At 61.0% G+C, this 14,985-nt stretch overlaps 1 protein-coding gene across 8 annotated transcripts in view; it reads right to left on the bottom strand.

Moving 5' to 3' along the window:
• TBC1D22A (TBC1 domain family member 22A) overlaps positions 1-14,985 on the bottom strand; it is a 326,941-nt gene that overhangs the window by 287,049 nt on the left and 24,907 nt on the right. For 6 of the 8 annotated variants that reach the window (XM_019835736.3, XM_019835738.3, XM_019835739.3 and 3 more), the window contains exon 4: positions 11,207-11,383. The exons of the other annotated variants lie outside the window; for them this stretch is intronic. In XM_019835736.3, the coding sequence (XP_019691295.2) occupies positions 11,207-11,383 (177 nt within the window). The remainder of the gene's footprint in view (positions 1-11,206; positions 11,384-14,985) is intronic. 8 annotated transcript variants of the gene reach the window in all.

Here is a 14,985-nt window from a genome sequence, read left to right as displayed (position 1 = left end):
TCGCGCTCTGTCTCTCTGTCTCTCTCTCTCAAAACTGAATGTTAAAAAAAAAATTTAAGACTAGTAAACAAAAAATTAAACACGACCAGTCTCCAAACTTTAAGTGGCAAACTCTTGTGCATTCTTACCCCTCCTCTCGTCCAGAACACCAAGGAGCGATTCTGTTAGCGTAAATTATATTACGTGTTTTGAATACTTACATTAAACGCCTAGATTTTGATTAGACATACAAATTAAATGCTGATTTAGACAGATACACAATTTTAATAAAAACTTTAAGTAGAGATCATTTCTAAAACATTATACAGCCATTAAAAACGAAGGTTATGAAGACTGTAGCCACATGGCAGAGGCTTACGATACAATATTAACCGGAAATAAAGGTAACAAATCGACGTGCATCCTCCCCGCCTCAGTGGGAAAGACAACAGTGGGGGAAGGAGGCAGAGGGAGAAGAAAAGCCGCACAGGCAGGAGGGCAGGCCCACCGCGTGCTAGGCGCTGCACTCACCACCTCTGGGGATTAGCTCGTCAAGCCTCCAAGACGAGGGTCACTGTACCCATTTTACAGGTGAAGAAAGTAAAGTCAAAGAAGCTTGAAAACACTGCCGAGGCCACTCTGCTGGCAAACGGCAAAGCGCGAGGGGACCTCGTGGGGCCTACAGCCTGGGCCCTGCCCTCCATGTCCTTTGTCGCTGAGGTGCTGAGTCAGCAGCCGGGGGCTGGCTGCGGGGGGGCGGGGGGGAGGCTCCTCACCCTCCGTGCTGTGCCAACTCTCCCTTCTAGGACCCTGGACAGACACACGAGTTACATCATGGGTTTAAAAGTAGGTTTGAAGGGGCGCCTGGGTGGCTCAGTCGGTTGAGCTCCTGACTTTGGCTCGGGTCACGATCTCACAGTTCGTGGGTTCGAGCCCCACATCGGGCTCTGTGCTGACGGCTCAGAGCCTGGAGCTGCTTCGGATTCTGTGTCTCCCCCTCTCTCTGACCCTCCCCCATCCATGCTCTGGTCTCTCTCTGTCTCAAAAATAAAATAAAACATTAAAAAGTTTTTTTAAAAAAGTGGGTTTGAAAAGATATCCTCACCTAATCTTCTTAGAGTAACTTATCCTAAGAAAATGACATTGGCTTTTTAAGCGTTCTAACAAACTTGAACTGTTTCCCTTTAGGACCAATTTGCACATAGTCTAAGATTTTACCAGAAAGCCTTCCGTTTACATTATTCTCAAGAGCTGGCTAAAAACCAAACCAGAGCCATACTGGCAACGTTCCCCTCCCACAATAAATCCAGGATAAAGGTGCTTTTCCTCGCCTCCCTCCACAAAGCCCAGCGCCTTCCTTATTCTTGCCGACTTGAACTTCAACTTCCTCTCCCCAGTAAATCCAGGTGCAAGGCCGCACTGATTTATCCTTCATCTCCCGAGCCTTCCGCTCCCACTCGCCAGATGTTTCTTCCTGTTTTCTTTCTTTAACCCTGTATGACTTCCTCCCACACCACGTGTCTAGAGGGGAGGTCCTGTGTCCTGGGGCTCACCACGGGCACATCGGCAAGCAGGGCGAAGGGAGCCGGGTGAGAAACCCAAGGACCGCGGGCACCAGTCAGCCCTGACCTCAGGCACGTCCTCCTCCTCTACCGAACCTCAGTTTCCTCGTCTGCAAAATGGGGCTGACGGGAGGCCGCCAGCTCCATCTATCACGTACGGTCACCACCAAACTGGGGAGGTACTTCCGTGGGCAAGTGACCCAGCACCGCTGCGTCTCATCCAGCAAAGTGGCTGCTGGTGGCCCCAGAATTCACATGTTCGATCCTGGCTCCCAGCAAGACGGGCTCTAGAGGTGGAGCCTCTGGGAGGCGAGCAGGGCCTGAGGGCCACGCCCCAGGGTGGGGTCAGGGTCCCTCCACAAGAGGCCCCGGGGAGCCCCCTTCCCACCGTGGCCACGTAAGGACCGGCACCTGGGCCCTGGGTTTCCAGCCTCCGGAACGCTGAGAGATGGACACCTGTCATTAGAAGCCCCCGTCCAGTGTCCCGCTAGCGTGGCCGGAACGGACTCAGACACGGCATCATCACGCCAAGCGAGGGCCAGACTCCCTCCTTTCGATGCACCGAAGCCCGGAAGCCCGCCGCCTCCGCGACGGCTCGGAGCGAAGCAGCACCTGGGGCCGAGGGCCGCGAGCGACACGAGTCCTCTGCTAGGGCTCACAGGCCTGCAGTCGGCACACGCCATTCCAGACCCCGCTGTGACCCGCCTGCCGCGGACGCCAGCTGTGCCCACTCAGGCTCCGTCACCTCTCCGTCCTCGGGGAACGGCTCCCCCTCACACCCTGAGCCCCAGGGGGTCCGAAGGCATCAGCACGTTTTCCCGAGTTAACGCATTTTTACAACCGTCCTCGGCTCGGCTCTCTTCTCAGCTCGGCTCAGCTCGACACACACCAATCCTCATCCCACTGGTGGTCGTTCTTTTTCGTAACAGACTCCAGAAAGCACAAACCATCGTGAAACGAAAACGTCATTTTCTTTGCAGTTTCCAGAGCCAGACCCCCCTTGCAATGGCCTGTGGCCCTTCAGAGTGTCCGCTCCATTTCTGGGGAAAACACGGGGCGGGGGAGAGCTCGTTCTAAAGGCTGTGTCTGCCCGTGAACTTCAAAGTGTGCCCATCGGCTCCCTCCACACCCACTATTCTGCATACAGCGTGAGACAACTGTAACGTCTTCCGGGGCCTACCGTGCATCGGGCACAGGGTTAGGTACCAGCCACACGGCCTCTGACCTCAGGGAACTAGAGATCCGGGGAGGTGACGCAAACCTGCAAATCCATCTGAGCGACGCACGGGGGTGGCTGTCTACCCAGGACCCATCCCTCCCTCTTTCCTGCTACCAGAACCCCACTTTCAAAGTGCCAATGGCTGAGCCGCACGAGATACTCATTTGTCAGGGTCCCTTGCAGCTAGGGGTTGACGTGTGACCCAGCTCTGGCCAAACTCTGCTTTCCTGATACGAATCCAGGTGCCGGGGTGACTGCCCTTCACCTCGCACGAGACGGTGACCACCATCTTGCCGCCCCCAGCTTCGATGGCTGATGACAACGCAGCGAACCAACGCCAACAAGCTACCTCCCCCCGCGTCACGTGGAGAAAACTAAACCCCAGTTGCCTCCAAGTCCCCGAGTCTGATTCTGTCACCCGCAGCCGACGCAAGTGCTCACTGATACCCCTCAACGCAAGGCACCCCGCGCCGGCCGGTGAAACGGGCGCTTCCCCACCACAGGGACGGAGAGCGAGCATTGGCGCCCTCCAGCGTCGCTTCCTGAGAACCACCCAGGCCTGTCCCAGGCCCGTAAGACAGGGCGGGTGACTCATGAGCGGCTCGCTGACGCGCGGGAAGACGGACACGGAAGACGGACGTACCTGAGCCGCGATGAGAGGCAGAGAGGCCGGGGGGGGCTGCGTCACAGCTGCAGAGGGCAAGCAGCGGTTCTTTCGTGTAGGCCCCCCGCCCCCCTCGCTCACCCCCACAGAGGAAGCGGGCCCCGCGGCCTCACCCCCGTCACGCGCTCCTCCAACATCCAACCCTACAAAGCCAAGTATCAGAGTGAAAAGACGAACGTGTGAAAGACTGACTTTTAAGTCTGTAAAGCAGACTCACGAACGTGTTTTTAACATGTGCTCTTAGGATCACCCACAGAAAACCGTCACTCAACAGAGTTCCCTGAACGAGCCCCGAGAGGTCTCCTGTCAAACTGCGGGTCTGCTCTGCTCGCGATCCTGCAGAAGTACCATCTCTCGCCGCGTCACACTCGGTCTGGTCTGTTCCAAGCGGGGTGCCACTACACGCAGCCCACGGCGGACCCGTGGCCTGGAGGGAGGACGCCGGGGGCGGCGGGTCCCCGGGGCCCTCGTGCTCCCATCCCAAGGCCACGATGACACGGGGAGCCGACGTGGGGAGTACCTCCCAGGGGAGCTCGGCAGCTGGCAGGACGCACAGACCACAACGCTCAGCATGCGGGCACGGTGGCGATTTTTTTTTTAATGTTTTTCATTTATTTCTGAGAGGCCAAGGGAGGCAGAGAGCAAGCAGGGGAGGGGCAGAGACGAAGGGAGACAGAGAATCCGAAGCAGCTCCAGGCTCTGAGCCGTCAGCACAGACAGGGTGGGGCTCGAACCCACGGACCGGGAGACCATACCCTGAGCCCAAGTCAGACGCTCAACTGACCGAGCCGCCAGGGGCCCCCACAGTGGCAAATCTGCCGGTCGGTTTTATCCTCCTTCCCATTTCTCTAACCTCCCACAACACCGTGTTAGTGACGCTCACAAAAGCGCCAGGGCGGAGAAACGAGGCCGAGGAGGAGGTGTGCGGACCCCGACCCGGGTGGGAGGACGGCCGGCCGAGAGCGGGGCCCACGCGGGGCAAAGGCTCTGAAGGGCAGGCGGGGTGGAACTGACAGGGCGAGCAGCAGGAACACTGCCCGCGGTGACAGGACGTGTGGTGCGGCTGCGGCACCATCGTTCAGATAGCGGGAGTCACTGAGTAATTCAAGGAACAAAAGAGGAGAGAGGGGACCAGGCGTGCCCAAAGGGAGGGCAGAAACGTCCAGCCGTCGCTCAGCGGGCCGAGGGCGAAGGGTGCTCTACGGGAAGGCAGAGCCGGCTGAGGAGGCGCCACAGCGGGTGAGGCGTTCTGGGGCGAGGGCATCAGGCAGCCGCTGCCCACGGTTCAGTCGAGAGATCCACGTGACGAGGTTGACACTTGAGCAGAGACCTGGAGGAAGTGAGTCACGCGGAAATCCGGGGCAGAGGGACGGCGGGGCAGAGGGACGGCGGTGCGAGGCCGGGGAGGCAGGGAGGCAGGGAGGCCTGAGAGGAAGGGCCAGGTCAGGTCAGATCAGGCCCTGAAGGTGGGGAGAGGAGCAGGAAGAGGAGAAGGAATGAGGTAGGGGAGAAGGAAGAGGGGAGGGAGAGAGGGGGAGGGAGAGAGGGGGAGGGAGAGAGGGGGAGGGAGCGGGGAGAGAAGAGCAGGGGAGGGACGAGGGAGCAGGGGGCGGGAGCAGAGGCCAAGGTTGTGGGGGAGGAGCAGGAGGAGAGGAGAGGTGAGGTGCGGGTGGTATGGGTCAGAGCCAGACGAGGGGGGGAGGGGGGAGGGGAGGAAAGGAGCGGGGCAGGGGGGAGAAGCAGCACGTGTCTGAGACCAGCGCGCGGCTGGGGTGGCCTGCACAGAACACAGAGAGTCACTGCTACAGGAGGCTGCACAAACCACAAAGACTAGGTGGCCCTTAGTCCCCACCCCCCCGCCCCGCGGGGTCTCTGCTCTTTGGTAGCTCCCAGTGTCATCCTCCCCAGGCGGACTCCAGGGAAAGGCGGAGTTGGCTGGAGCTCTCCTGTCGCCCCTCTCACCCTTCAGCCGTCCCAACGCTCCCCAAGACCACCTTCGCCCTGAGGACACGCTCGGAGGTGCACTGCTGCGGCCACGCAGCTCCGGCTGCAGGGCCGGCGCCTGGCCACCAGAGGGCGATGCGGGGCGCTGCTGGCCCACGGCCAGGACCAGAGAGAGCAGAAGCGTCCTCCGGCCACAGCGCCTGCAGTCATCCCGCAGCGCCCAGGGCAAGCTCTCTGCCCCAGGCTCTCTGAGGAGGCCCTGGGGAATGAAAAGGCCCCTCTCCCTCAGGCCTCAGAAGAGCACCGAGAAGGCCGGCGCCCACACTAACCGGGAATAAGTGCGGGGGGAGCCTGCATCGGGACCGGCTCCCACCCCCCGGAACCTCACCGTAGGGCCCCGGGGCCCGCCTGCTGCACCCAAGTCTCAACCTCCTCAGCTGCAAACCAGGGCGAGACCCGCCCGGAGCAGAGAGCCGGCACGTCGGGTCGGGGCCACTGCCACACATTCTGACTCGTCTCTGCATTCAATGCTCTAATCTGCCGAGCACCACCGCTTAGCCCGGCCCACCTTAACGTGCTCGGCCGCTCACATCAGCCTACGGTGAGACAGAACCAGCCAACGCAAAGCCCAGTCCACAGCAGGGCGCCGACTGCCTCGTGTAACTGCTCGAACACCGTGCAGAAAGTGAGGGACAGAACGGTCGTCGGTGGACCACCGCTGACCCTCGCGATCGAGAGGCTGACGGGAGCCGTGGCCGCTGCCCAGCATCACGAGAGGAGGGTACCATGGATCGCTGGCCCAGGAAAAGATCAGACTCAAAATTCCAAGTACAACTTCCACCGGATGCGCATCGCTTTGGCACCATCGTAAATTCTGGAAACAATAAACTGAACTATTGCCAAGCCAGGGACCATCCCCGTGGAGGAATACAGAGCACTAGCCACGGACCGTCCCCACGTACAGACGCAAGACGCACGCACGGGGCGCCAGCCGGGGAACGTCCACACGCACGGATACGCGCACAGAGCGCTGCACCAGCACAAAGAAAGCACCCAAAACGGCAGCACGTGGGCAGCTACTTGGACACGCTGCTCTCCCTGGCTCTGTTTCACGAGCACCTGATTCTGTGTCCCCAGTGAAACAACGCATCTCTGTGTGTACCAGCCACCCCCTCCTACAGCCCTAGGCTCCCACCATAACGGCCTGGGCCTCCCTTGCTCCCCAGTCTACCCGGCTTCACGTCCAACCAGGCGCCAGCAACCCCCTCCGCCAGCCCTGCGGCACCCCCAGCCCACGGCCTCGGCCCCTTCCCAAGTCTACTACCCTGATCTCTTCCCTACCCCTCCACACTCCCAAGTGGCCGCCCAAGGACCCACCCGCAGCCCCAGGCCGCTGGCGACACCCTGCCTGGAAATCTTCCGTGGATCTTTCTTCCGTGGAAGAAATTTCAGATGCCCCGTGCCAAGCTTTGCTCCCCTGGTTCAAAACCTTCCAGAGGCTTCATGCTGAGCTCCTCCTTTGTGCCTTCGGCACCCTCAAGACCTGCCCCTTCCTGCTTGTTGGCCTCTGGCCCCCTCCCAGCCCTCCCCCACCAGGCCCTGGGCCTCAGGGCTTGGGTGCCCTGTCCCGCAGCTGGCTGCCCCTGGAAGACCCCTCCCCACCTTCAAATCGACCTTCCCTTAAAGGTGCCTATTCCGGGGGCACCTGGGGGGCTCAGTTGTTTAAGTGTCCGACTCTTGATTTCGGCTCAGGTCATGATCTCGCAGTTTGTGAGTTCGAGCCCCATGTCAGGCTCCATGCTGACAGCTTGGAATTCTCTCTCTCCCCCTCTTTCTGTGCCCCTCCCCGGCTGGCTATCTCTCTCTCTCTCTCTCTCTCTCTCTCTCTCTCTCTCAAAATAAATATGGAAACTTTTAAATAAAGAAATGAAGAAACAAAAGTGCCTGTTCCCAAAGGTCTTTGCTGGCCGCTCATCTCCAGCAGCACCCAGCCTTTACCTCGGCAGTTTTGTTCTCCACGTGCACTTAGCACCTTCTGGTAGTTTCCAGAGCCCTGAATGTGTGTGTGTGTGTGTGCCTGCCTTCCTGTCTCCTCACACGGGGATGTCAGCTCCTGGAGAGCGGGACCCCGGGGGTCTGGCTCCCTGTTTCTGCCCAGCACCCACACCAAGAGCAAGTGAACTATGCGGGCACTTCACGTAAATGACCTCCTGGCCACAAGACCCCCGCAGGCTGGACCTCGTTTCTCCAGTCATGCAGTCAGGGCCTGACTCTGGGGCTGAACTACCTTGTCCCGCCATCACGGCCCCGCAGGACTGTCCTCCAGCCCCAGGCCCTGTGGGGACAGCTAACTCCAAGTCTCGCTTCTGGGGTGAACAGCTCCACAGACCCCCTCACCAGCCTCGAGCCAGCCTCAGTGCTCACTCGGAACTACAACGAGTCCGTGCACCCGGCCTCGCTCCTTCTCTAGTCGCGTCTGAACACCCGGAGCGCCAGGGCCGGGCGCCTCACACCCTTGACCTCAAGGCCCCACGCCTGGGAGGCGCTGGCTCCGCGGGCCTCGGGACCCGCGTGTTTTGCACACGGCCCGATCCCACTCCCACGCAGCCGCACGCGATAAAAATGAACGTCTCCAAGTGTCATTTTCTCGGGCTTCAAAGCAGGCAGCCTTTTGCACAAGTAAATATTGAGTCAATGCTAAGAGCAGAATGAGCTGTTAAGTTCTATTTGCTGCTTTCATCCCCAGGCTCATAACCGAGCACAAGCTAAACAAAGAGAAACAGCTCTCCGCCGACGAAATGACATTCAGCAGGTAGAATCACTTCTGTGGGCACTTCTCACATCAGTGATTTGCTTCTCCAACATTGGCAAATATTTGCCACTTATGTCTTTTATGTAATGTGAAGATAATATATTCCACTGTCTTCCAAAGCCATCTTAAATGCCTTATAAAAACAGGCAATTCGCTGGCTGTGTTTTCTCCTGCCGCGACACACGAATCCAGTAATTGTTTAAATTTGAAAGCTCTGGTTTTGGCTTCTTGGTGTTGGATTTAATACTCAACTAGCAGGCTGAAGAGAGAAAAGGCTCGGAAGGCCACCAGCCCAACAAAAGAATCTCATTGGTACATGTTAACCTTTCATCCTGCCCGTACGCGGCCCCTCTGCCGACAGGCCGTGACCGCTTTGTTCGCCAAGTAGGACTTTGGTTTCCCCAAGCCGCGTCCGTGACCACGTCCGTGAGAAGCCCGACGGGGCCCCCGATCCTGAACCAGAGCCGCACCTCCCGTCAGACCTAGCTCGTCTTCACCGACCACCTCCTCGCCGCCTGCTGTTAGAGACCGCTTAACTCAACCGGGGGACGTGAGCAAACCACCCTGACTCGCCAGTGACCACACAGTGACCACGTACGTCAGTGCCCGGAAAATCAAGTTAAAGGGAGACGGGCCAAGGCAAACGAACCAGAACAAGGCACCGACCACACCGGTCGGCGTCCATCCTGTGCGGGCGCGCTCTCCGGCACCGCGCACGCATCGTCCCCCGGATCTGAACACCCGGCCCCGCCAGCGCCACGGGGAGGACCGACGGGGACAGCGGGGGCAGGACCGGGCTCGCTCCCTCCGGGGGCCGGAGAGCGGTGTCCTCAGCATCCCCACCCTCCCTCCGTGACTCGACCTCCCCGCACCGCCTCCGGGGCACGGCTGTGCTGGCGGGCTAGAAAAGCGAGTGGCTAAGGTATATCCTCAAACCCTGAGAGTGGACTCCTTCACCCCAGGTCCACCTGACACCCCCTGGTGGGCTAGACCCCGGCCGCCCAGCTGCCAGGCTCCCCTCTGCCGCACCCACACCCGGGATGCTTTATGAGTGGCCCGGTCATTAGTGTGGGGTCTGATAGGCTGTCCCCAAGCCCACTGTAGTAACAGCAGTGACGAGGCACAGTGACGAGTCCTGAGGCACCGCAGATAGGCAGGCCGCGCAGCAGAGCACAGGCCGGGCGCTCCGTCAGCACAAGCGTAGGAAATACACTGTGAAGTCCAAAGGCGTGGGCAGAGCAGCATTACCACACGTGTGGAGGAAGGAAACTGGTTGTGCAAATGCGCAGACACCAAAGTCTCTCTCTAGAAATTACCTCTGAATTAGCAAAGGAAAAGAGGAACTTTCCAGCAGTGGAACGGACAGACGCCAACTTAACCAAGTGACCAGACGGGACTCATCCACTTGGGACGAGCCAGTGGTGGCCTCCTGCCATGGCGACGAGACCACAAACCTCTTAGGCGACCTTCCTGCCAGCGACGGGCCCGAATCTCACCCGCAGAAACGAGACAAGCCACGCTGACGGACACCACGGAAGAGCGGGCCTGCCCTCTTCCAAAACACCAACACCCGGGGACACGGCGCGAGGCTGGGACGCTGCTCCAGGCCGCCAGAGGTGAGGGACGAGGAAGAAGACAGCCAGCGCGTCGCCGAGACGACAGGCACGATGTGAACGTGGGCCGTGGCGGAGATAAGAGCGCCGTATCGACGTGCGATGTCCCGACTCTGGCAACAGTGCTGTGGTTACGCCCAGAGTCTCTGCGCTTGGAAAACACGCAGAGACAGACGTTCTCAGGAGGAAAGGGATGCGATGCGTCCAACAGACTCAAACTCCAATGTTCGGGAAAAACGCGCATACACACGAGCACACACACACACAGAACGAAAAGGGGCAAAACGCAAACGACTGGGGCATTAACGTGGGTGTCGCCTGGACCGCTCTTGCAACTTTTTTGTAAACGTGAAATCACATGAAAAGAGCAAGTGTAAAACATCACGTGCCTCCACCGTGTCTGGAAGACGACGCCCAGAAGTTGGCAGGCAGAGGAGGTGGGGGGAGGCGGGCATTCCGCCGCACGTTCTTCGGTGCTGCGTGAATGTGTGACACGTGCACGCACAAAGCCATCAACAGAATGAGCACACAACCCTTCTGTGTGCAGGGGAGCAACCCTTCTGCACGCAGAGGGGAGCACCTTGGTGGACAGGGCCGCTCAGCTTCCAGGCTCCGCCCACCCGGCCTCCCCCAGGCCCTGCAGCCCAGCCGCGTGCCTCGTGCGCCACCTGCTGGCCGAGTGGGACGCCGACCGCCTCGGCGAGCCAGCCCCGGGGCCAGCCACCCTGGCACCTGCCCCCTATGAGCCATCTCATGACGGCGGCCACATCCCGCCTTCCGGAGAGCGCCCGCATCCAGCGAGACGCCCCACGCGGAGGGACACTCTACAGAGACGAGACGTACAAAGGAAAGCTCGCAGGCGGCAGGCAAGTGAACTCCAGCAGAGAGGTTTCAAGGCAAGCGCGTGCCTCAGAGCCCGTGCGGCTCCCATGGCCCCCGGGAACCAGGCTGGGACTGCACTGTCCCCTGCTGGCCTGCCCCCCAAGCCCTGCCTTGGCTCCTCCTCCCCTCCCCCCCCTCCCCCCCGCAAGCACTCACGGCCTATCACACACCACACCGACCCTGAGCCCCCAGAGGAAGGTGCGAAGTCAGCAGCAGTCACGACACCGGTCACCAGCCCTGCGCCCCATGAACCCTATGAAGAGCGGGGACGTCAACCTGGCTGGTCCTGCGGAGCAAACGAGAGCGGCTCCAAAAGCCGAAGGAGCTCCACAAGGGCACAAAGGAGAAAGGACAGAAAATCCCAGATCAACCGCGCTGGGAGCAAGTTACCGAAACGCGTCTAAAGTAAAGCACAAGGACAAACGACTCTCCTCCTCGGGACTCGCTGGCAGGACAACACAAACAGACGCCCTCACGAGGTAACCCCAGAACGCGGCACAGCCACGCGCCCTCCACCAGCGGCGGACTTACCGAGGTCCGTGTTGGGACCGGCCAGAAGTTGCTTGAACTTGTCGAGCCGGGAGGCCTCTCTTTCACTTAATGCTGAGCTGCTGAGGGTGCTGGGGTCTGACGTCCCGCCAAGTGCGACAGTCACCGAGTGCGGCAGAGACTGGGACCTCTGCAAAGGGGCGGTGTCGCTGGCACTTTCTGCAGAGAGAGAGAGAGAGAGAGAGAGTGCGCGTGCGCAGGGGGTGAGGACAGCCTCCCGGACGCCCCAGCGGCCATTCCCCATGAAGAAGGCCCCACCTGTGCCACTTTCCCTCGGTGAGCACCACTGTGTCACTGCTGTCCCTTCCTCCCGTCACCGGGCAGTGCAGACCCGGGTTTCTTGGGCAATGAAATGAAACTAGAGGACACCCACGAAGCCCGGCCACCTCACCGGTAACACAGACATGCCCCACGCAAAGGCAAAATGGTGATGCCCAGAAAACCCGCCTCAGGGCAGACCGACAGTCAGGGTCCTCCAAAGCAGGCCTGCCAGGCGTACCAGGCGACACCGCCTGAGGACCTGTTGACACCGAGCAAGGATGAGGGTCCCCCAGGCCTGAGCACAGAAGGAAACCACCGAGTCACACGTGGAGGGGAACAAGGCCCACAAAGGCACTGAGGATTCCCGGATCTCCCCACGCCCCACGGGGGAGGTGGGGCAGGGACCCTCACCGAGAGAAAGCTCAGGAAGCAAGAGCCCACCGCACGTAGGGGAGGGGCAGCGGCTGCGGGCCTGCCCGGCCCTCACCCAGAGGACCTACCACCACGCGCGAAGGCCCAGCGACCCCGCGACTGGACGCACAGGACCGAGGTGAAGCAGCGCACGAAACCCAGCAAGCCAGGACCGGGAACAGCCACAGGAGAGAGCCCAAGGCCCAACAGGCCACTCACGAAGAGCCACCGGGACCAACAGGGGCCCACGAGCAAATGGCAGTGATGGGCGCACACCCCCAGGTCGAAATACCATCGAGGGTTCACACCTTCCAAACATGAGATTTAAAGCGGAGGGATAAATAAGCTCCAGGAAATGAAACGGGGCCAGGGACAGACACGTGAAGCGTGCGTGCCGGCTGTTGGCAGCGGCTGGAGGACCCCCACCGTCCCTCCCGTCGGCAGAGCGGACCCGTCACCCTAAAAACCCAGATGGGGAAGGCTTCACACAGAAACCCTCAGGCCACGGGGCAGCAAGGCGGCCCACGGCCTCTGGGCAGAGTCCGGCCCAGTCAGACTTCCAGAAAAGCCTACAGAAGTGGGTGTCATGGTGAGAGCACCTCCCGGCCCCTCCTCAGGGCTGACCCCTCACCTGCAGGAGGCGTCCCGCTGGCCCACCTCGGGGAGGGCTCTGCAGGGGGAGGGAACGGGGAGGGTAGTGGCGGGATGTTCAGACACCCCCCCACCCCCCGCAACACCACCACGCTCAGAATCTATCACCGAGCCACGTGTCATGATTCTTTAGGAAAAACAACGGGCAGAAAGAACAGTCCCCCTTCTATCGCAGAACTAAGCATGCTGATCTCACTCCTCTGCGATCGGACGGGATCAGTGCGATTTATGAGGACACGTGACAAGGGGCACCAGGGTGGCTCGGTCGGTTAAGTGTCCGGTTCTCGATTTCGGCTCAGGTCACGATCTCACGGTTCTTCAGTTCAAGCCCCACATTGAGGATACGTGAGGACCACTGACTCCTGCACGGAGCACACATCTGGTCACTCTACGATGGGGCAGGTGGGGTCTGGAAGGCACAGCGACAGCAGGTCCCCCCGGGAAGCCGGAAGGCACAGCGACAGCCAGGTCTCCCTGCTACTGTGAGTGGAAAACACGTCGGCCTCCCCCCTCCGGGGCCCCTCAGAGTGGGTCTAACCTTCACCAGTCAGTGCCCACCCACTACCCGCTCGCAGCTCAGTCACGGTCAGCGACCGACACAGACCTCACCTGGCCGTGCCCCCTTCCCGGCAGACACGCACCTTGCCACGAAGCCAGCGGCAGCCTAAATCAAGCAAGCGCACCTGACTGCAGGTCTAGATCTCTCAGGTGTTTGCTCAGGAAGGCAGGACAGCCTAGAGGTAAAGAACAGGCACCGGAAGGCCAGCCTGAGAGCGCCACGCGGCACAGCACTGAATTTTCAGGCCGCCGTCTCTCAGGGGCAGACACTGAGCAGGTGACGTGCGCGCCCCACAGTGACGCGCCGTAAAGGCACAGGCGCCCGACACGAACGCTGGCCGTGGCAAGGACAAGCAGCGCTCCAAGCAGACCGTGCCCTGTGGAACGCAGCGTCCCGGGATTTCCCAATGGCATGGCACCGCGCCACGCGCACTCTCGTCACGTGGAATTCACAGGTCCCTCACCTGAACAGCGGCCGTGTGGCCCATGCAGGGACGAGGGTGGGGCGGGGTGTGGAGGCAGGGACAGCACGTGGTCACCAGGCCCCGAGGACAGCCCCGGGTACCTCAGCAACATTCATGGAATGACGCGGTACAGCAAGGGGAAGCAAAGGGAGTGGGACGTGGTCCCTGCCCTCTGGGGAACCCGCAAAGCATACAGATGAAGCGTGAAGACGGACGGGACCCCACAGGGAAGCCAGCCGACCCGGCCCCTCCCCGCCCGAGCCCGGAGCCTCACCCTCCCGGAAACCCTACGGATCTCACCTCCTCTCTGAAACCTTCCATGACATGCCCTCCTCAACAAGACAAACCTGGGACTTCTACACCCGGGTGCTTCTGGGTCCCATCCACCGCTCTGAGGCCCCGTCCCGCTCGCGGGGGTGAAAGACTCACCTCCTCGCGTCTCCCCACTAGACTCCCACCAGGTGCCAGTCGACACCTCCGCGCCGGGCCCGGTCGAGCAGGAACGAACACTGACGTGTCCATCTTGGCACGGACACAGAGTGAGCCATCCCGACGACAAACGGGCCACCAAGGGGACTGAACACAGGCCCATGGGTTCTGCCCGCCACTGCCAGCCCCCCGGGGGGGTCAGCTCCCTAAGGGGCCACCTCGGCACTGCGCATGGGTGCGGGGGGCTGGGGGGGGGCAGCCAGCCCTGGTCTCCGCCCACTCCACACCAGGAGCAGCCACTCCCTGCCCCAGATGCCACAACCAGCAAAGTCCCCTGGGGCTGGACTCGCCGGTGGACAGGCCCCGCCGTAGGCAGTGAGGCCGGCAGCTGGCGGCAGGCCCTGGAGTCAGACGCCGGAGGTTTGAGCCCTGTGCCACACCACGCAGACCGCCACTCTGGGCAAGCCGTGTGACTTCTCCGTGCCTCCCCCGTAAACTCGCTCCTAGAGCACCTGCAGAGTCTGCCGGGGTCCGCCCATGATGAGGGCCCGCCACAGGCCTTGCCACATGGCCATGGCGGACAGTCCACGAATGCCGGCTGCTATCGTGACACGGAGGTGCTCACCCAGAGCAGACAAAGGAAAGACGTTGCACTCCCAGGCAGGGGGAGGCAGGGGGAGGCAGGGGGCAGTTGCAGTTATCGGCCCCCTCCCCCAGCACGAGCCACCAGGAGCACCCTCCACCTGGCTTTTACAGGAGGCGGCCACACCAAGGCCCCCCACCCTGGCTGGACCCAACCGTGCACGTGGCCACAGGCTGAATGCTCTGCACCCCGAAGTTCGTACGTTGAAGTCCTGCTCCCCGATGGGATGGTGTTAGGAAGAAGGGCCTCTGGGAGGTGATCGGGTTTAGAGGAGGTCAGGAGGCTGGGGTTCTCACGGTGGCATTAGCTCTCTCGTAAGAGTCACGAGACAGTGGGTCTCCCCC

This window comes from Felis catus, chromosome B4 (assembly GCF_018350175.1).
Source record: "Felis catus isolate Fca126 chromosome B4, F.catus_Fca126_mat1.0, whole genome shotgun sequence".
NCBI classification, from domain to species: Eukaryota; Metazoa; Chordata; class Mammalia; order Carnivora; family Felidae; genus Felis; species Felis catus.
This window is presented reverse-complemented; position numbering and strand designations above follow the sequence as displayed.